This window comes from Lepisosteus oculatus, chromosome 6 (assembly GCF_040954835.1).
Source record: "Lepisosteus oculatus isolate fLepOcu1 chromosome 6, fLepOcu1.hap2, whole genome shotgun sequence".
Taxonomy (NCBI): Eukaryota; Metazoa; Chordata; class Actinopteri; order Semionotiformes; family Lepisosteidae; genus Lepisosteus; species Lepisosteus oculatus.
Window position 1 is genome coordinate 45532728 of NC_090701.1, and position 20596 is coordinate 45553323.

Here is a 20596-nt window from a genome sequence, read left to right on the forward strand (position 1 = left end):
TTGTGGTTGGAGATGCTACAGATTCCATAGATGGAGTATTTGTAGACGTAGTTGAAGTTATTCTTGTGGTGGTAGCAGGTGGAGTAGTACTTGTAATAGCGGTTGTTGTACTTGGTGGCGCAGTTGATGTGGTTTGCATAGTTGTTGAGGCAGGAAGGAGAGTTGTTGTTGACGGAAGTGATGTACTTGTAGTCGTTGTTGGACTTGAATCTATGGTTTGAGGTACCGCACTTGTTGTTGTTGAAGAAAAAGTTGGTGTTGATGGAGATGCTGAAGGTGCTACAGGTGATGGATGTGAAGTGCTGATTGAGGTTATCGTATCAGTGGATTGTTGAGAAGTACTTGCTGGTTCAGCTGTTGTTGGCGTTGAAGAAGCTGATGTACTTTGGAAAGTGGTTTTCATACTTGGAGCTTGTGTTGTGGTTGGAGGTGCTACAGATTCCATAGATGGAGCATTTATAGACATAGTTGTTCTTGTGGTGGTAGCAGGTGGAGTAGTACTTGTAATAGCGGTTGTTGTACTTGGTGGCGCAGTTGATGTGGTTTTCATAGTTGTTGAGGCAGGTTGGAGAGTTGTTGTTGATGGAAGTGCTGTACTTGTAGTCGTTGTTGGACTTGAATCTGTGGTTTGAGGTACCGCACTAGTTGTTGTTGAAGAAAAAGTTGGTGTTGATGGAGATGCTGAAGGTGCTACAGGTGATGGATGTGAAGTGCTGATTGAGGTTATCGTATCAGTGGATTGTTGAGACGTACTTGCTGGATGAGATGATGTTGGCGTTGAAGAAACTGATGTACTTTGGAAAGTGGTTCTCATACTTGGAGCTTGTGTTGTGGCTGAAGATGCTACAGATTCCATAGATGGAGCATTTGAAGACATAGTTGAAGTTATTCTTGTGGTGGTAGCAGGTGGAGTAGTACTTGTAATAGCGGTTGTTGTACTTGGTGGTGCAGTTGATGTGGTTTTCATAGTTGTTGAAGTAGGAAGGAGAGTTGTTGTTGATGGAATCGCTGTACTTGTAGTACCTTTTACACTTGAATCTGTGGTTTGAGATACTGCACTTGTTGTTGTTGAAGAAAAAGTTGGTGTTGATGGAGATGCTGTAGGTGCTACAGATGATGGATGTGAAGTGCTGATTGAGGTTATCATATCAGTGGATTGTTGAGAAGTACTTGCTGGTTCAGCTGTTGTTGGTGTTGACGAAGCTGATGTAGTTTGGAAAGTGGTTTTCATACTTGGAGCTTGTGTTGTGGTTGGAGATGCTACAGATTCCATAGATGGAGTATTTGTAGACGTAGTTGAAGTTATTCTTGTGGTGGTAGAAGGTGGAGTAGTACTTGTAATAGCGGTTGTTGTACTTGGTGGCGCAGTTGATGTGGTTTGCATAGTTGTTGAGGCAGGAAGGAGAGTTGTTGTTGACGGAAGTGCTGTACTTGTAGTCGTTGTTGGACTTGAATCTATGGATTGAAGTACCGCACTTGTTGTTGTTGAAGAAAACGTTGGTGTTGATGGAGATGCTGAAGGTGCTACAGGTGATGGATGTGAAGTGCTGATTGAGGTTATCGTATCAGTGGATTGTTGAGAAGTACTTGCTGGTTGAGATGATGTTGGCGTTGAAGAAGCTGATGTACTTTGGAAAGTGGTTTTCATACTTGGAGATTGTGATGTGGTTGGAGATGCTACAGATTCCATAGATGGAGCACTTGAAGACATAGTTGAAGTTATTCTTGTGGTGGTAGCAGGTGGAGTAGTACTTGTAATAGCGGTTGTTGTACGTGGTGGCGCAGTTGATGTGGTTTTCATAGTTGTTGAAGTAGGAAGGAGAGTTGTTGTTGATGGAAACGCTGTATTTGTAGTACTTCTTGTACTTGAATCTGTGGTTTTAGGTTCTGCACTTGTTGTTGTTGAAGAAAAAGTTGGTGTTGATGGAGATCCTGCAGGTGCTACAGGTGATGGATGTGAAGTGCTGATTGAGGTTATCGTATCAGTGGATTGTTGAGACGTACTTGCTGGATGAGATGATGTTGACGTTGAAGAAGCTGATGTACTTTGGAAGGTGGTTCTCATACTTGGAGCTTGTGTTGTGGTTGGAGATGCTACAGATTGCATAGATGGAGCATTTGAAGACATAGTTGAAGTTATTCTTGTGGTGGTAGCAGGTGGAGTAGTACTTGTAATAGCGGTTGTTGTACTTGGTGGTGCAGTTGATGTGGTTTTCATAGTTGTTGAAGTAGGAAGGAGAGTTGTTGTTGATGGAATCGCTGTACTTGTAGTACCATTTGTACTTGAATCTGTAGTTTGAGATACTGCACTTGTTGTTGTTGAAGAAAAAGAAGGTGTCGTAGGAGATGCTGTAGGTGCTACAAGTGATGGATGTGAAGTGCTGATTGAGGTTATCATATTAGTGGATTGTTGAGATATACTTGCTGGTTTAGCTGTTGTTGGTGTTGACGAAGCTGATGTACTTTGGAAAGTGGTTTTCATACTTGGAGCTTGCGTTGTGGTTGGAGATGCTACAGATTCCATAGATGGAGTATTTGTAGACATAGTTGAAGTTATTCTTGTGGTGGTAGCAGGTGGAGTAGTACTTGTAATAGCGGTTGTTGTACTTGGTGGCGCAGTTGATGTGGTTTGCATAGTTGTTGAGGCAGGAAGGAGAGTTGTTGTTGACGGAAGTGCTGTACTTGTAGTCGTTGTTGGACTTGAATCTATGGTTGGAGGTACCGCAATTGTTATTGTTGAAGAAAACGTTGGTGTTGATGGAGATGCTGAAGGTGCTACAGGTGATGGATGTGAAGTGCTGATTGAGGTTATCGTATCAGTGGATTGTTGAGAAGTACTTGCTGGTTGAGATGATGTTGGCGTTGAAGAAGCTGATGTACTTTGGAAAGTGGTTTTCAAACTTGGAGATTGTGATGTGGTTGGAGATGCTACAGATTCCATAGATGGAGCACTTGAAGACATAGTTGAAGTTATTCTTGTGGTGGTAGCAGGTGGAGTAGTACTTGTAATAGCGGTTGTTGTACTTGGTGGCGCAGTTGATGTGGTTTTCATAGTTGTTGAAGTAGGAAGGAGAGTTGTTGTTGATGGAATCGCTGTACTTGTAGTACCTTTTACACTTGAATCTGTGGTTTGAGATACTGCACTTGTTGTTGTTGAAGAAAAAGTTGGTGTTGATGGAGATGCTGTAGGTGCTACAGGTGATGGATGTGAAGTGCTGATTGAGGTTATCGTATCAGTGGATTGTTGAGACGTACTTGCTGGATGAGATGTTGTTGGCGTTGAAGAAGCTGATGTACTTTGGAAAGTGGTTTTCATACTTGGAGCTTCTGTTGTGGTTGGAGATGCTACAGATTCCATAGATGGAGCATTTGTAGACGTAGTTGAAGTTATTCTTGTGGTGGTAGCAGGTGGAGTAGTACTTGTAATAGCGGTTGTTGTACTTGGTGGCGCAGTTGATGTGGTTTTCATAGTTGTTGAAGTAGGAAGGAGAGTTGTTGTTGATGGAAACGCTGTATTTGTAGTACTTCTTGTACTTGAATCTGTGGTTTTAGGTTCTGCACTTGTTGTTGTTGAAGAAAAAGTTGGTGTTGATGGAGATCCTGCAGGTGCTACAGGTGATGGATGTGAAGTGCTGATTGAGGTTATCGTATCAGTGGATTGTTGAGACGTACTTGCTGGTTGAGATGATGTTGACGTTGAAGAAGCTGATGTACTTTGGAAGGTGGTTCTCATACTTGGAGCTTGTGTTGTGGTTGGAGATGCTACAGATTGCATAGATGGAGTATTTGAAGACATAGTTGAAGTTATTCTTGTGGTGGTAGCAGGTGGAGTAGTACTTGTAATAGCGGTTGTTGTACTTGGTGGTGCAGTTGATGTGGTTTTCATAGTTGTTGAAGTAGGAAGGAGAGTTGTTGTTGATGGAATCGCTGTACTTGTAGTACCATTTGTACTTGAATCTGTGGTTTGAGATACTGCACTTGTTGTTGTTGAAGAAAAAGAAGGTGTCGAAGGAGATGCTGTAGGTGCTACAAGTGATGGATGTGAAGTGCTGATTGAGGTTTTCATATAAGTGGATTGTTGAGATATACTTGCTGGTTCAGCTGTTGTTGGTGTTGACGAAGCTGATGTACTTTGGAAAGTGGTTTTCATACTTGGAGCTTGTGTTGTGGTTGGAGATGCTACAGATTCCATAGATGGAGCATTTGTAGACGTAGTTGAATTTATTCTTGTGGTGGTAGCAGGTGGAGTAGTACTTGTAATAGCGGTTGTTGTACTTGGTGGCGCAGTTGATGTGGTTTGCATAGTTGTTGAGGCAGGAAGGAGAGTTGTTGTTGACGGAAGTGCTGTACTTGTAGTCGTTGTTGGACTTGAATCTATGGTTTGAGGTACCGCACTTGTTGTTGTTGAAGAAAAAGTTGGTGTTGATGGAGATGCTGAAGGTGCTACAGGTGATGGATGTGAAGTGCTGATTGAGGTTATCGTATCAGTGGATTGTTGAGAAGTACTTGCTGGTTCAGCTGTTGTTGGCGTTGAAGAAGCTGATGTACTTTGGAAAGTGGTTTTCATACTTGGAGCTTGTGTTGTGGTTGGAGGTGCTACAGATTCCATAGATGGAACATTTGTAGACGTAGTTGAAGTTATTCTTGTGGTGGTAGCAGGTGGAGTAGTACTTGTAATAGCGGTTGTTGTACTTGGTGGCGCAGTTGATGTGGTTTGCATACTTGTTGAGGCAGGAAGGAGAGTTGTTGTTGATGGAATCGCTGTACTTGTAGTCGTTGTTGGACTTGAATCTGTGGTTTTAGGTTCTGCACTTGTTGTTGTTGAAGAAAAAGTTGGTGTTGATGGAGATGCTGAAGGTGCTACAGGTGATGGATGTGAAGTGCTGATTGAGGTTATCGTATCAGTGGTTTGTTGAGACGTACTTGCTGGTTGAGATGATGTTGGCGTTGAAGAAGCTGATGTACTTTGGAAAGTGGTTTTCATACTTGAAGCTTGTGTTGTGGTTGGAGATGCTACAGATTCCATAGATGGAGCATTTGAAGACATAGTTGTTCTTGTGGTGGTAGCAGGTGGAGTAGTACTTGTAATAGCGGTTGTTGTACTTGGTGGCGCAGTTGATGTGGTTTTCATAGTTGTTGAGGCAGGTTGGAGAGTTGTTGTTGATGGAAGTGCTGTACTTGTAGTCGTTGTTGGACTTGAATCTGTGGTTTGAGGTACCGCACTAGTTGTTGTTGAAGAAAAAGTTGGTGTTGATGGAGATGCTGAAGGTGCTACAGGTGATGGATGTGAAGTGCTGATTGAGGTTATCGTATCAGTGGATTGTTGAGACGTACTTGCTGGATGAGATGATGTTGGCGTTGAAGAAACTGATGTACTTTGGAAAGTGGTTCTCATACTTGGAGCTTGTGTTGTGGCTGAAGATGCTACAGATTCCATAGATGGAGCATTTGAAGACATAGTTGTTCTTGTGGTGGTAGCAGGTGGAGTAGTACTTGTAATAGCGGTTGTTGTACTTGGTGGCGCAGTTGATGTGGTTTTCATAGTTGTTGAATTAGGAAGGAGAGTTGTTGTTGATGGAATCCCTGTACTTGTAGTACCTTTTACACTTGAATCTGTGGTTTGAGGTACCGCACTAGTTGTTGTTGAAGAAAAAGTTGGTGTTGATGGAGATGCTGAAGGTGCTACAGGTGATGGATGTGAAGTGCTGATTGAGGTTATCATATCAGTGGATTGTTGAAAAGTACTTGCTGGTTCAGCTGTTGTTGGTGTTGACGAAGCTGATGTACTTTGGAAAGAGGTTTTCATACTTGAAGCTTGTGTTGTGGTTGGAGATGCTACAGATTCCATAGATGGAACATTTGAAGACATAGTTGTTCTTGTGGTGGTAGCAGGTGGAGTAGTACTTGTAATAGCGGTTGTTGTACTTGGTGGCGCAGTTGATGTGGTTTTCATAGTTGTTGAATTAGGAAGGAGAGTTGTTGTTGATGGAATCCCTGTACTTGTAGTACCTTTTACACTTGAATCTGTGGTTTGAGGTACCGCACTAGTTGTTGTTGAAGAAAAAGTTGGTGTTGATGGAGATGCTGAAGGTGCTACAGGTGATGGATGTGAAGTGCTGATTGAGGTTATCGTATCAGTGGATTGTTGAGAAGTACTTGCTGGTTGAGATGTTGTTGGCGTTGAAGAAGCTGATGTACTTTGGAAAGTGGTTTTCATACTTGGAGCTTGTGTTGTGGTTGGAGATGCTACAGATTCCATAGATGGAGCATTTGTAGACGTAGTTGAAGTTATTCTTATGGTGGTAGCAGGTGGAGTAGTACTTCTAATAGCGGTTGTTGTACTTGGTGGCGCAGTTGATGTGATTTGCATAGTTGTTGAGGCAGGAAGGAGAGTTGTTGTTGATGGAATCGCTGTACTTGTAGTACCTTTTGTACTTGAATCTGTGGTTTGAGATACTGCACTTGTTGTTGTTGAAGAAAAAGTTGGTGTTGATGGAGATGCTGTAGGTGCTACAGGTGATGGATGTGAAGTGCTGATTGAGGTTATCGTATCAGTGGATTGTTGAGAAGTACTTGCTGGATGAGATGATTTTGGCGTTGAAGAAGCTGATGTACTTTGGAAAGTGGTTTTCATACTTGGAGCTTCTGTTGTGGTTGGAGATGCTACAGATTCCATAGATGGAGCATTTGTAGACGTAGTTGAAGTTATTCTTGTGGTGGTAGCAGGTGGAGTAGTACTTGTAATAGCGGTTGTTGTAGTTGGTGGCGCAGTTGATGTGGTTTTCATAGTTGTTGAAGTAGGAAGGAGAGTTGCTGTTGATGGAATCGCTGTATTTGTCGTACTTCTTGTACTTGAATCTGTGGTTTTAGGTTCTGCACTTGTTGTTGTTGTAGAAAAAGTTGGTGTTGATGGAGATGCTGAAGGTGCTACAGGTGATGGATGTGAAGTGCTGATTGAGGTTATCGTATCAGTGGTTTGTTGAGACGTACTTGCTGGATGAGATGATGTTGGCGTTGAAGAAGCTGATGTACTTTGGAAAGTGGTTCTCATACTTGGAGCTTGTGTTGTGGCTGGAGATGCTACAGATTCCATAGATGGAGCATTTGAAGACATAGTTGAAGTTATTCTTGTGGTGGTAGCAGGTGGAGTAGTACTTGTAATAGCGGTTGTTGTACTTTGTGGTGCAGTTGATGTGGTTTTCATAGTTGTTGAAGTAGGAAGGAGAGTTGTTGTTGATGGAATCGCTGTACTTGTAGTACCTTTTGTACTTGAATCTGTGGTTTGAGATACTGCACTTGTTGTTGTTGAAGAAAAAGAAGGTGTTGATGGAGATGCTGTAGGTGCTACAAGTGATGGATGTGAAGTGCTGATTGAGGTTATCATATCAGTGGATTGTTGAGAAGTACTTGATGGTTCAGCTGTTGTTGGTGTTGACGAAGCTGATGTACTTTGGAAAGTGGTTTTCATACTTGGAGCTTGCGTTGTGGTTGGAGATGCTACAGATTCCATAGATGGAGTATTTGTAGATGTAGTTGAAGTTATTCTTGTGGTGGTAGCAGGTGGAGTAGTACTTGTAATAGCGGTTGTTGTACTTGGTGGCGCAGTTGATGTGGTTTGCATAGTTGTTGAGGCAGGAAGGAGAGTTGTTGTTGACGGAAGTGCTGTACTTGTAGTCGTTGTTGGACTTGAATCTATGGTTTGAGGTACCGCACTTGTTGTTGTTGAAGAAAACGTTGGTGTTGATGGAGATGCTGAAGGTGCTACAGGTGATGGATGTGAAGTGCTGATTGAGGTTATCGTATCAGTGGATTGTTGAGAAGTACTTGCTGGTTGAGATGATGTTGGCGTTGAAGAAGCTGATGTACTTTGGAAAGTGGTTTTCATACTTGGAGATTGTGATGTGGTTGGAGATGCTACAGATTCCATAGATGGAGCACTTGAAGACATAGTTGAAGTTATTCTTGTGGTGGTAGCAGGTGGAGTAGTACTTGTAATAGCGGTTGTTGTACTTGGTGGCGCAGTTGATGTGGTTTTCATAGTTGTTGAAGAAGGAAGGAGAGTTGTTGTTGATGGAATCGCTGTACTTGTAGTACCTTTTACACTTGAATCTGTGGTTTGAGATACTGCACTTGTTGTTGTTGAAGAAAAAGTTGGTGTTGATGGAGATGCTGTAGGTGCTACAGGTGATGGATGTGAAGTGCTGATTGAGGTTATCGTATCAGTGGATTTTTGAGACGTACTTGCTGGATGAGATGTTGTTGGCGTTGAAGAAGCTGATGTACTTTGGAAAGTGGTTTTCATACTTGGAGCTTGTGTTGTGGTTGGAGATGCTACAGATTCCATAGATGGAGCATTTGTAGACGTAGTTGAATTTATTCTTGTGGTGGTAGCAGGTGGAGTAGTACTTGTAATAGCGGTTGTTGTACTTGGTGGCGCAGTTGATGTGGTTTGCATAGTTGTTGAGGCAGGAAGGAGAGTTGTTGTTGACGGAAGTGCTGTACTTGTAGTCGTTGTTGGACTTGAATCTATGGTTTGAGGTACCGCACTTGTTGTTGTTGAAGAAAAAGTTGGTGTTGATGGAGATGCTGAAGGTGCTACAGGTGATGGATGTGAAGTGCTGATTGAGGTTATCGTATCAGTGGATTGTTGAGAAGTACTTGCTGGTTCAGCTGTTGTTGGCGTTGAAAAAGCTGATGTACTTTGGAAAGTGGTTTTCATACTTGGAGCTTGTGTTGTGGTTGGAAGTGCTACAGATTCCATAGATGGAACATTTGTAGACGTAGTTGAAGTTATTCTTGTGGTGGTAGCAGGTGGAGTAGTACTTGTAATAGCGGTTGTTGTACTTGGTGGCGCAGTTGATGTGGTTTGCATACTTGTTGAGGCAGGAAGGAGAGTTGTTGTTGATGGAATCGCTGTACTTGTAGTCGTTGTTGGACTTGAATCTGTGGTTTTAGGTTCTGCACTTGTTGTTGTTGAAGAAAAAGTTGGTGTTGATGGAGATGCTGAAGGTGCTACAGGTGATGGATGTGAAGTGCTGATTGAGGTTATCGTATCAGTGGTTTGTTGAGACGTACTTGCTGGTTGAGATGATGTTGGCGTTGAAGAAGCTGATGTACTTTGGAAAGTGGTTTTCATACTTGAAGCTTGTGTTGTGGTTGGAGATGCTACAGATTCCATAGATGGAGCATTTGAAGACATAGTTGTTCTTGTGGTGGTAGCAGGTGGAGTAGTACTTGTAATAGCGGTTGTTGTACTTGGTGGCGCAGTTGATGTGGTTTGCATAGTTGTTGAGGCAGGAAGGAGAGTTGTTGTTGACGGAAGTGCTGTACTTGTAGTCGTTGTTGGACTTGAATCTATGGTTTGAGGTACCGCACTTGTTGTTGTTGAAGAAAACGTTGGTGTTGATGGAGATGCTGAAGGTGCTACAGGTGATGGATGTGAAGTGCTGATTGAGGTTATCGTATCAGTGGATTGTTGAGAAGTACTTGCTGGTTGAGATGATGTTGGCGTTGAAGAAGCTGATGTACTTTGGAAAGTGGTTTTCATACTTGGAGATTGTGATGTGGTTGGAGATGCTACAGATTCCATAGATGGAACACTTGAAGACATAGTTGAAGTTATTCTTGTGGTGGTAGCAGGTGGAGTAGTACTTGTAATAGCGGTTGTTGTACTTGGTGGCGCAGTTGATGTGGTTTTCATAGTTGTTAAAGAAGGAAGGAGAGTTGTTGTTGATGGAATCGCTGTACTTGTAGTACCTTTTACACTTGAATCTGTGGTTTGAGATACTGCACTTGTTGTTGTTGAAGAAAAAGTTGGTGTTGATGGAGATGCTGTAGGTGCTACAGGTGATGGATGTGAAGTGCTGATTGAGGTTATCGTATCAGTGGATTGTTGAGACGTACTTGCTGGTTGAGATGATGTTGGCGTTGAAGAAGCTGATGTACTTTGGAAAGTGGTTTTCATACTTGGAGATTGTGATGTGGTTGGAGATGCTACAGATTCCATAGATGGAACACTTGAAGACATAGTTGAAGTTATTCTTGTGGTGGTAGCAGGTGGAGTAGTACTTGTAATAGCGGTTGTTGTACTTGGTGGCGCAGTTGATGTGGTTTTCATAGTTGTTGAAGTAGGAAGGAGAGTTGTTGTTGATGGAAACGCTGTATTTGTAGTACTTCTTGTACTTGAATCTGTGGTTTTAGGTTCTGCACTTGTTGTTGTTGAAGAAAAAGTTGGTGTTGATGGAGATCCTGCAGGTGCTACAGGTGATGGATGTGAAGTGCTGATTGAGGTTATCGTATCAGTGGATTGTTGAGACGTACTTGCTGGATGAGATGTTGTTGGCGTTGAAGAAGCTGATGTACTTTGGAAAGTGGTTTTCATACTTGGAGCTTGTGTTGTGGCTGGAGATGCTACAGATTGCATAGATGGAGCATTTGAAGACATAGTTGAAGTTATTCTTGTGGTGGTAGCAGGTGGAGTAGTACTTGTAATAGCGGTTGTTGTACTTGGTGGTGCAGTTGATGTGGTTTTCATAGTTGTTGAAGTAGGAAGGAGAGTTGTTGTTGATGGAATCGCTGTACCATTTGTACTTGAATCTGTGGTTTGAGATACTGCACTTGTTGTTGTTGAAGAAAAAGAAGGTGTTGATGGAGATGCTGTAGGTGCTACAAGTAATGGATATGAAGTGCTGATTGAGGTTATCATATCAGAGGATTGTTGAGAAGTACTTGCTGGTTCAGCTGTTGTTGGTGTTGACGAAGCTGATGTACTGTGGAAAGTGGTTTTCATACTTGGAGCTTGTGTTGTGGTTGGAGATGCTACAGATTCCATAGATGGAGTATTTGTAGACGTAGTTGAATTTATTCTTGTGGTGGTAGCAGGTGGAGTAGTACTTGTAATAGCGGTTGTTGTACTTGGTGGCGAAGTTGATGTGGTTTGCATAGTTGTTGAGGCAGAAAGGAGAGTTGTTGTTGACGGAAGTGCTGTACTTGTAGTCGTTGTTGGACTTGAATCTATGGTTTGAGGTACCGCACTTGTTGTTGTTGAAGAAAAAGTTGGTGTTGATGGAGATGCTGAAGGTGCTACAGGTGATGGATGTGAAGTGCTGATTGAGGTTATCGTATCAGTGGATTGTTGAGACGTACTTGCTGGTTGAGATGATGTTGGCGTTGAAGAAGGTGATGTACTTTGGAAGGTGGTTCTCATACTTGGAGCTTGTGTTGTGGTTGGAGATGCTACAGATTGCATAGATGGAGCATTTGAAGACATAGTTGAAGTTACTCTTGTGGTGGTAGCAGGTGGAATAGTACTTGTAATAGCGGTTGTTGTACTTGGTGGTGCAGTTGATGTGGTTTTCATAGTTGTTGAAGTAGGAAGGAGAGTTGTTGTTGATGGAATCGCTGTACTTGTAGTACCTTTTGTACTTGAATCTGTGGTTTGAGATACTGCACTTGTTGTTGTTGAAGAAAAAGAAGGTGTTGATGGAGATGCTGTAGGTGCTACAAGTGATGGATGTGAAGTGCTGATTGAGGTTATCATCTCAGTGGATTGTTGAGAAGTACTTGCTGGTTCAGCTGTTGTTGGTGTTGACGAAGCTGATGTACTTTGGAAAGTGGTTTTCATACTTGGAGCTTGTGTTGTGGTTGGAGATGCTACAGATTCCATAGATGGAGTATTTGTAGACGTAGTTGAATTTATTCTTGTGGTGGTAGCAGGTGGAGTAGTACTTGTAATAGTGGTTGTTGTACTTGGTGGCGCAGTTGATGTGGTTTGCATAGTTGTTGAGGCAGGAAGGAGAGTTGTTGTTGACGGAAGTGCTGTACTTGTAGTCGTTGTTGGACTTGAATCTATGGTTTGAGGTACCGCACTTGTTGTTGTTGAAGAAAAAGTTGGTGTTGATGGAGATGCTGAAGGTGCTACAGGTGATGGATGTGAAGTGCTGATTGAGGTTATCGTATCAGTGGATTGTTGAGAAGTACTTGCTGGTTCAGCTGTTGTTGGCGTTGAAGAAGCTGATGTACTTTGGAAAGTGGTTTTCATACTTGGAGCTTGTGTTGTGGTTGGAGGTGCTACAGATTCCATAGATGGAACATTTGTAGACGTAGTTGAAGTTATTCTTGTGGTGGTAGCAGGTGGAGTAGTACTTGTAATAGCGGTTGTTGTACTTGGTGGCGCAGTTGATGTGGTTTGCATACTTGTTGAGGCAGGAAGGAGAGTTGTTGTTGATGGAATCGCTGTACTTGTAGTCGTTGTTGGACTTGAATCTGTGGTTTTAGGTTCTGCACTTGTTGTTGTTGAAGAAAAAGTTGGTGTTGATGGAGATGCTGAAGGTGCTACAGGTGATGGATGTGAAGTGCTGATTGAGGTTATCGTATCAGTGGTTTGTTGAGACGTACTTGCTGGTTGTGATGATGTTGGCGTTGAAGAAGCTGATGTACTTTGGAAAGTGGTTTTCATACTTGAAGCTTGTGTTGTGGTTGGAGATGCTACAGATTCCATAGATGGAGCATTTGAAGACATAGTTGTTCTTGTGGTGGTAGCAGGTGGAGTAGTACTTGTAATAGCGGTTGTTGTACTTGGTGGCGCAGTTGATGTGGTTTGCATAGTTGTTGAGGCAGGAAGGAGAGATGTTGTTGATGGAAGTGCTGTACTTGTACTACCTTTTGTACTTGAATCTGTGGTTTGAGATACTGCACTTGTTGTTGAAGAAAAACTTGGTGTTGATGGAGATGCTGTAGGTGCTACAGGTGATGGATGTGAAGTGCTGATTGAGGTTATCGTATCAGTGGATTGTTGAGACGTATTTGCTGGATGAGATGATGTTGGGGTTGAAGAAGCTGATGTACTTTGGAAAGTGGTTTTCATACTTGGAGCTTCTGTTGTGGTTGGAGGTGCTACAGATTCCATAGATGGAGCATTTGTAGACGTAGTTGAAGTTATTCTTGTGGTGGTAGCAGGTGGAGTAGTACTTGTAATAGCGGTTGTTGTACTTGGTGGCGCAGTTGATGTGGTTTTCATAGTTGTTGAAGTAGGAAGGAGAGTTGTTGTTGATGGAAACGCTGTATTTGTAGTACTTCTTGTACTTGAATCTGTGGTTTTAGGTTCTGCACTTGTTGTTGTTGAAGAAAAAGTTGGTGTTGATGGAGATCCTGCAGGTGCTACAGGTGATGGATGTGAAGTGCTGATTGAGGTTATCGTATCAGTGGATTGTTGAGACGTACTTGCTGGATGAGATGATGTTGACGTTGAAGAAGCTGATGTACTTTGGAAGGTGGTTCTCATACTTGGAGCTTGTGTTGTGGTTGGAGATGCTACAGATTGCATAGATGGAGCATTTGAAGACATAGTTGAAGTTATTCTTGTGGTGGTAGCAGGTGGAGTAGTACTTGTAATAGCGGTTGTTGTGCTTGGTGGTGCAGTTGATGTGGTTTTCATAGTTGTTGAAGTAGGAAGGAGAGTTGTTGTTGATGGAATCGCTGTACCATTTGTACTTGAATCTGTGATTTGAGATACTGCACTTGTTGTTGTTGAAGAAAAAGAAGGTGTCGAAGGAGATGCTGTAGGTGCTACAAGTGATGGATGTGAAGTGCTGTTTGAGGTTATCATATCAGTGGATTGTTGAGATATACTTGCTGGTTCAGCTGTTGTTGGTGTTGACGAAGCTGATGTACTTTGGAAAGTGGTTTTCATACTTGGAGCTTGTGTTGTGGTTGGAGATGCTACAGATTCCATAGATGGAGTATTTGTAGACGTAGTTGAATTTATTCTTGTGGTGGTAGCAGGTGGAGTAGTACTTGTAATAGCGGTTGTTGTACTTGGTGGCGCAGTTGATGTGGTTTGCATAGTTGTTGAGGCAGGAAGGAGAGTTGTTGTTGACGGAAGTGCTGTACTTGTAGTCTTTGTTGGACTTGAATCTATGGTTTGAGGTAACGCACTTGTTGTTGTTGAAGAAAAAGTTGGTGTTGATGGAGATGCTGAAGGTGCTACAGGTGATGGATGTGAAGTGCTGATTGAGGTTATCGTATCAGTGGATTGTTGAGAAGTACTTGCTGGTTCAGCTGTTGTTGGCGTTGAAGAAGCTGATGTACTTTGGAAAGTGGTTTTCATACTTGGAGCTTGTGTTGTGGCTGGAGATGCTACAGATTCCATAGATGGAGCATTTGAAGACATAGTTGAAGTTATTCTTGTGGTGGTAGCAGGTGGAGTAGTACTTGTAATAGCGGTTGTTGTACTTGGTGGTGCAGTTGATGTGGTTTTCATAGTTGTTGAAATAGGAAGGAGAGTTGTTGTTGATGGAATCGCTGTACTTGTAGTACCTTTTGTACTAGAATCTGTGGTTTGAGATACTGCACTTGTTGTTGTTGAAGAAAAAGAAGGTGTTGATGGAGATGCTGTAGGTGCTACAAGTAATGGATATGAAGTGCTGATTGAGGTTATCATATCAGAGGATTGTTGAGAAGTACTTGCTGGTTCAGCTGTTGTTGGTGTTGACGAAGCTGATGTACTGTGGAAAGTGGTTTTCATACTTGGAGCTTGTGTTGTGGTTGGAGATGCTACAGATTCCATAGATGGAGTATTTGTAGACGTAGTTGAATTTATTCTTGTGGTGGTAGCAGGTGGAGTAGTACTTGTAATAGCGGTTGTTGTACTTGGTGGCGCAGTTGATGTGGTTTGCATAGTTGTTGAGGCAGAAAGGAGAGTTGTTGTTGACGGAAGTGCTGTACTTGTAGTCGTTGTTGGACTTGAATCTATGGTTTGAGGTACCGCACTTGTTGTTGTTGAAGAAAAAGTTGGTGTTGATGGAGATGCTGAAGGTGCTACAGGTGATGGATGTGAAGTGCTGATTGAGGTTATCGTATCAGTGGATTGTTGAGACGTACTTGCTGGTTGAGATGATGTTGGCGTTGAAGAAGGTGATGTACTTTGGAAGGTGGTTCTCATACTTGGAGCTTGTGTTGTGGTTGGAGATGCTACAGATTGCATAGATGGAGCATTTGAAGACATAGTTGAAGTTACTCTTGTGGTGGTAGCAGGTGGAATAGTACTTGTAATAGCGGTTGTTGTACTTGGTGGTGCAGTTGATGTGGTTTTCATAGTTGTTGAAGTAGGAAGGAGAGTTGTTGTTGATGGAATCGCTGTACTTGTAGTCGTTGTTGGACTTGAATCTGTGGTTTTAGGTTCTGCACTTGTTGTTGTTGAAGAAAAAGTTGGTGTTGATGGAGATGCTGAAGGTGCTACAGGTGATGGATGTGAAGTGCTGATTGAGGTTATCGTATCAGTGGTTTGTTGAGACGTACTTGCTGGTTGAGATGATGTTGGCGTTGAAGAAGCTGATGTACTTTGGAAAGTGGTTTTCATACTTGAAGCTTGTGTTGTGGTTGGAGATGCTACAGATTCCATAGATGGAGCATTTGAAGACATAGTTGTTCTTGTGGTGGTAGCAGGTGGAGTAGTACTTGTAATAGCGGTTGTTGTACTTGGTGGCGCAGTTGATGTGGTTTGCATAGTTGTTGAGGCAGGAAGGAGAGATGTTGTTGATGGAAGTGCTGTACTTGTACTACCTTTTGTACTTGAATCTGTGGTTTGAGATACTGCACTTGTTGTTGAAGAAAAACTTGGTGTTGATGGAGATGCTGTAGGTGCTACAGGTGATGGATGTGAAGTGCTGATTGAGGTTATCGTATCAGTGGATTGTTGAGACGTATTTGCTGGATGAGATGATGTTGGCGTTGAAGAAGCTGATGTACTTTGGAAAGTGGTTTTCATACTTGGAGCTTCTGTTGTGGTTGGAGGTGCTACAGATTCCATAGATGGAGCATTTGTAGACGTAGTTGAAGTTATTCTTGTGGTGGTAGCAGGTGGAGTAGTACTTGTAATAGCGGTTGTTGTACTTGGTGGCGCAGTTGATGTGGTTTTCATAGTTGTTGAAGTAGGAAGGAGAGTTGTTGTTGATGGAAACGCTGTATTTGTAGTACTTCTTGTACTTGAATCTGTGGTTTTAGGTTCTGCACTTGTTGTTGTTGAAGAAAAAGTTGGTGTTGATGGAGATCCTGCAGGTGCTACAGGTGATGGATGTGAAGTGCTGATTGAGGTTATCGTATCAGTGGATTGTTGAGACGTACTTGCTGGATGAGATGATGTTGACGTTGAAGAAGCTGATGTACTTTGGAAGGTGGTTCTCATACTTGGAGCTTGTGTTGTGGTTAGAGATGCTACAGATTGCATAGATGGAGCATTTGAAGACATAGTTGAAGTTATTCTTGTGGTGGTAGCAGGTGGAGTAGTACTTGTAATAGCGGTTGTTGTGCTTGGTGGTGCAGTTGATGTGGTTTTCATAGTTGTTGAAGTAGGAAGGAGAGTTGTTGTTGATGGAATCGCTGTACCATTTGTACTTGAATCTGTGGTTTGAGATACTGCACTTGTTGTTGTTGAAGAAAAAGTTGGTGTTGATGGAGATGCTGAAGGTGCTACAGGTGATGGATATGAAGTGCTGATTGAGGTTATCGTATCAGTGGATTGTTGAGACGTACTTGCTGGTTGAGATGATGTTGGCGTTGAAGAAGGTGATGTACTTTGGAAGGTGGTTCTCATACTTGGAGCTTGTGTTGTGGTTGGAGATGCTACAGATTGCATAGATGGAGCATTTGAAGACATAGTTGAAGTTACTCTTGTGGTGGTAGCAGGTGGAATAGTACTTGTAATAGCGGTTGTTGTACTTGGTGGTGCAGTTGATGTGGTTTTCATAGTTGTTGAAGTAGGAAGGAGAGTTGTTGTTGATGGAATCGCTGTACTTGTAGTCGTTGTTGGACTTGAATCTGTGGTTTTAGGTTCTGCACTTGTTGTTGTTGAAGAAAAAGTTGGTGTTGATGGAGATGCTGAAGGTGCTACAGGTGATGGATGTGAAGTGCTGATTGAGGTTATCGTATCAGTGGTTTGTTGAGACGTACTTGCTGGTTGAGATGATGTTGGCGTTGAAGAAGCTGATGTACTTTGGAAAGTGGTTTTCATACTTGAAGCTTGTGTTGTGGTTGGAGATGCTACAGATTCCATAGATGGAGCATTTGAAGACATAGTTGTTCTTGTGGTGGTAGCAGGTGGAGTAGTACTTGTAATAGCGGTTGTTGTACTTGGTGGCGCAGTTGATGTGGTTTGCATAGTTGTTGAGGCAGGAAGGAGAGTTGTTGTTGACGGAAGTGCTGTACTTGTAGTCGTTGTTGGACTTGAATCTATGGTTTGAGGTACCGCACTTGTTGTTGTTGAAGAAAAAGTTGGTGTTGATGGAGATGCTGAAGGTGCTACAGGTGATGGATGTGAAGTGCTGATTGAGGTTATCGTATCAGTGGATTGTTGAGAAGTACTTGCTGGTTCAGCTGTTGTTGGCGTTGAAGAAGCTGATGTACTTTGGAAAGTGGTTTTCATACTTGGAGCTTGTGTTGTGGTTGGAGGTGCTACAGATTCCATAGATGGAACATTTGTAGACGTAGTTGAAGTTATTCTTGTGGTGGTAGCAGGTGGAGTAGTACTTGTAATAGCGGTTGTTGTACTTGGTGGCGAGGTTGATGTGGTTTTCATAGTTGTTGAAGTAGGAAGGAGAGTTGTTGTTGATGGAAATGCTGAATTTGTAGTACTTCTTGTACTTGAATCTGTGGTTTTAGGTTCTGCACTTGTTGTTGAAGAAAACGTTGGTGTTGATGGAGATGCTGAAGGTGCTACAGGTGATGGATGTGAAGTGCTGATTGAGGTTATCGTATCAGTGGTTTGTTGAGACGTACTTGCTGGTTGAGATGATGTTGGCGTTGAAGAAGCTGATGTACTTTGGAAAGTGGTTTTCATACTTGAAGCCTGTGTTGTGGTTGGAGATGCTACAGATTCCATAGATGGAGCATTTGAAGACATAGTTGTTCTTGTGGTGGTAGCAGGTGGAGTAGTACTTGTAATAGCGGTTGTTGTACTTGTTGGCGCAGTTGATGTGGTTTGCATAGTTGTTGAGGCAGGAAGGAGAGTTGTTGTTGATGGAAGTGCTGTACTTGTACTACCTTTTGTACTTGAATCTGTGGTTTGAGATACTGCACTTGTTGTTGAAGAAAAACTTGGTGTTGATGGAGATGCTGTAGGTGCTACAGGTGATGGATGTGAAGTGCTGATTGAGGTTATCGTATCAGTGGATTGTTGAGACGTATTTGCTGGATGAGATGATGTTGGCGTTGAAGAAGCTGATGTACTTTGGAAAGTGGTTTTCATACTTGGAGCTTCTGTTGTGGTTGGAGGTGCTACAGATTCCATAGATGGAGCATTTGTAGACGTAGTTGAAGTTATTCTTGTGGTGGTAGCAGGTGGAGTAGTACTTGTAATAGCGGTTGTTGTACTTGGTGGCGCAGTTGATGTGGTTTTCTTAGTTGTTGAAGTAGGAAGGAGAGTTGTTGTTGATGGAAACGCTGTATTTGTAGTACTTCTTGTACTTGAATCTGTGGTTTTAGGTTCTGCACTTCTTGTTGTTGAAGAAAAAGTTGGTGTTGATGGAGATCCCGTAGGTGCTACAGGTGATGGATGTGAAGTGCTGATTGAGGTTATCGTATCAGTGGATTGTTGAGACGTACTTTCTGGATGAGATGATGTTGACGTTGAAGAAGCTGATGTACTTTGGAAGGTGGTTCTCATACTTGGAGCTTGTGTTGTGGTTGGAGATGCTACAGATTGCATAGATGGAGCATTTGAAGACATAGTTGAAGTTATTCTTGTGGTGGTAGCAGGTGGAGTAGTACTTGTAATAGCGGTTGTTGTACTTGGTGGTGCAGTTGATGTGGTTTTCATAGTTGTTGAAGTAGGAAGGAGAGTTGTTGTTGATGGAATCGCTGTACCATTTGTACTTGAATCTGTGGTTTGAGATACTGCACTTGTTGTTGTTGAAGAAAAAGAAGGTGTCGAAGGAGATGCTGTAGGTGGTACAAGTGATGGATGTGAAGTGCTGATTGAGGTTATCATATCAGTGGATTGTTGAGATATACTTGCTGGTTCAGCTGTTGTTGGTGTTGACGAAGCTGATGTACTTTGGAAAGTGGTTTTCATACTTGGAGCTTGTGTTGTGGTTGGAGATGCTACAGATTCCATAGATGGAGTATTTGTAGACGTAGTTGAATTTATTCTTGTGGTGGTAGCAGGTGGAGTAGTACTTGTAATAGCGGTTGTTGTACTTGGTGGCGCAGTTGATGTGGTTTGCATAGTTGTTGAGGCAGGAAGGAGAGTTGTTGTTGACGGAAGTGCTGTACTTGTAGTCGTTGTTGGACTTGAATCTATGGTTTGAGGTACCGCACTTGTTGTTGTTGAAGAAAAAGTTGGTGTTGATGGAGATGCTGAAGGTGCTACAGGTGATGGATGTGAAGTGCTGATTGAGGTTATCGTATCAGTGGTTTGTTGAGACGTACTTGCTGGTTGAGATGATGTTGGCGTTGAAGAAGCTGATGTACTTTGGAAAGTGGTTTTCATACTTGAAGCTTGTGTTGTGGTTGGAGATGCTACAGATTCCATAGATGGAGCATTTGAAGACATAGTTGTTCTTGTGGTGGTAGCAGGTGGAGTAGTACTTGTAATAGCGGTTGTTGTACTTGGTGGCGCAGTTGATGTGGTTTTCATAGTTGTTGAGGCAGGAAGGAGAGTTGTTGTTGATGGAAGTGCTGTACTTGTAGTCGTTGTTGGACTTGAATCTGTGGTTTGAGGTACCGCACTAGTTGTTGTTGAAGAAAAAGTTGGTGTTGATGGAGATGCTGAAGGTGCTACAGGTGATGGATGTGAAGTGCTGATTGAGGTTATCATATCAGTGGATTGTTGAGAAGCACTTGCTGGTTCAGCTGTTGTTGGTGTTGACGAAGCTGATGTACTTTGGAAAGAGGTTTTCATACTTGAAGCTTGTGTTGTGGTTGGAGATGCTACAGATTCCATAGATGGAACATTTGAAGACATAGTTGTTCTTGTGGTGGTAGCAGGTGGAGTAGTACTTGTAATAGCGGTTGTTGTACTTGGTGGAGCAGTTGATGTGGTTTTCATAGTTGTTGAATTAGGAAGGAGAGTTGTTGTTGATGGAATCCCTGTACTTGTAGTACCTTTTACACTTGAATCTGTGGTTTGAGGTACCGCACTAGTTGTTGTTGAAGAAAAAGTTGGTGTTGATGGAGATGCTGAAGGTGCTACAGGTGATGGATGTGAAGTGCTGATTGAGGTTATCGTATCAGTGGATTGTTGAGATGTACCTGCTGGATGAGATGATGTTGGCGTTGAAAAAGCTGATGTAGTTTGGAAAGTGGTTTTCATACTTGGAGCTTGTGTTGTGGTTGGAGATGCTACAGATTCCATAGATGGAGCATTTGAAGACATAGTTGAAGTTATTCTTGTGGTGGTAGCAGGTGGAGTAGTACTTGTAATAGTGGTTGTTGTACTTGGTGGTGCAGTTGATGTGGTTTTCATAGTTGTTGAAGGAGGAAGGAGAGTTGTTTTTGATGGAAGCGCTGTTTTTGTAGTACTTCTTGTACTTGAATCTGTGGTTTTAGGTTCTGCACTTGTTGTTGTTGAAGAAAAAGTTGGTGTTGATGGAGATCCTGTAGG

At 42.5% G+C, this 20596-nt stretch overlaps 1 protein-coding gene across 1 annotated transcript in view; it reads right to left on the bottom strand.

Moving 5' to 3' along the window:
• The window catches only part of LOC138239473 (uncharacterized protein DDB_G0283357-like), a 31439-nt gene extending 13867 nt beyond the window's left edge, over nucleotides 1-17572 (bottom strand). The window contains exons 1-29 of the mRNA XM_069191686.1: nucleotides 17300-17572; nucleotides 17128-17246; nucleotides 16531-16815; nucleotides 16123-16212; nucleotides 14881-15165; nucleotides 14676-14817; nucleotides 14558-14608; nucleotides 13816-14006; nucleotides 13222-13311; nucleotides 12166-12264; nucleotides 11749-11916; nucleotides 11146-11235; nucleotides 10915-11082; nucleotides 9904-10188; nucleotides 9256-9423; nucleotides 8845-8943; nucleotides 8428-8595; nucleotides 7594-7761; nucleotides 6739-6858; nucleotides 5104-5202; nucleotides 4693-4791; nucleotides 4276-4443; nucleotides 3673-3762; nucleotides 2608-2775; nucleotides 2005-2094; nucleotides 1588-1872; nucleotides 1357-1524; nucleotides 406-621; nucleotides 112-279 (exon numbers count right to left, since the gene is read on the bottom strand). Coding sequence (XP_069047787.1) covers nucleotides 112-279; nucleotides 406-621; nucleotides 1357-1524; nucleotides 1588-1872; nucleotides 2005-2094; nucleotides 2608-2775; nucleotides 3673-3762; nucleotides 4276-4443; nucleotides 4693-4791; nucleotides 5104-5202; nucleotides 6739-6858; nucleotides 7594-7761; nucleotides 8428-8595; nucleotides 8845-8943; nucleotides 9256-9423; nucleotides 9904-10188; nucleotides 10915-11082; nucleotides 11146-11235; nucleotides 11749-11916; nucleotides 12166-12264; nucleotides 13222-13311; nucleotides 13816-14006; nucleotides 14558-14608; nucleotides 14676-14817; nucleotides 14881-15165; nucleotides 16123-16212; nucleotides 16531-16815; nucleotides 17128-17246; nucleotides 17300-17572 — 4610 coding nt within the window. The remainder of the gene's footprint in view (nucleotides 1-111; nucleotides 280-405; nucleotides 622-1356; nucleotides 1525-1587; nucleotides 1873-2004; nucleotides 2095-2607; nucleotides 2776-3672; nucleotides 3763-4275; nucleotides 4444-4692; nucleotides 4792-5103; nucleotides 5203-6738; nucleotides 6859-7593; nucleotides 7762-8427; nucleotides 8596-8844; nucleotides 8944-9255; nucleotides 9424-9903; nucleotides 10189-10914; nucleotides 11083-11145; nucleotides 11236-11748; nucleotides 11917-12165; nucleotides 12265-13221; nucleotides 13312-13815; nucleotides 14007-14557; nucleotides 14609-14675; nucleotides 14818-14880; nucleotides 15166-16122; nucleotides 16213-16530; nucleotides 16816-17127; nucleotides 17247-17299) is intronic.
• Nucleotides 17573-20596: the final 3024 nt, after the last annotated feature.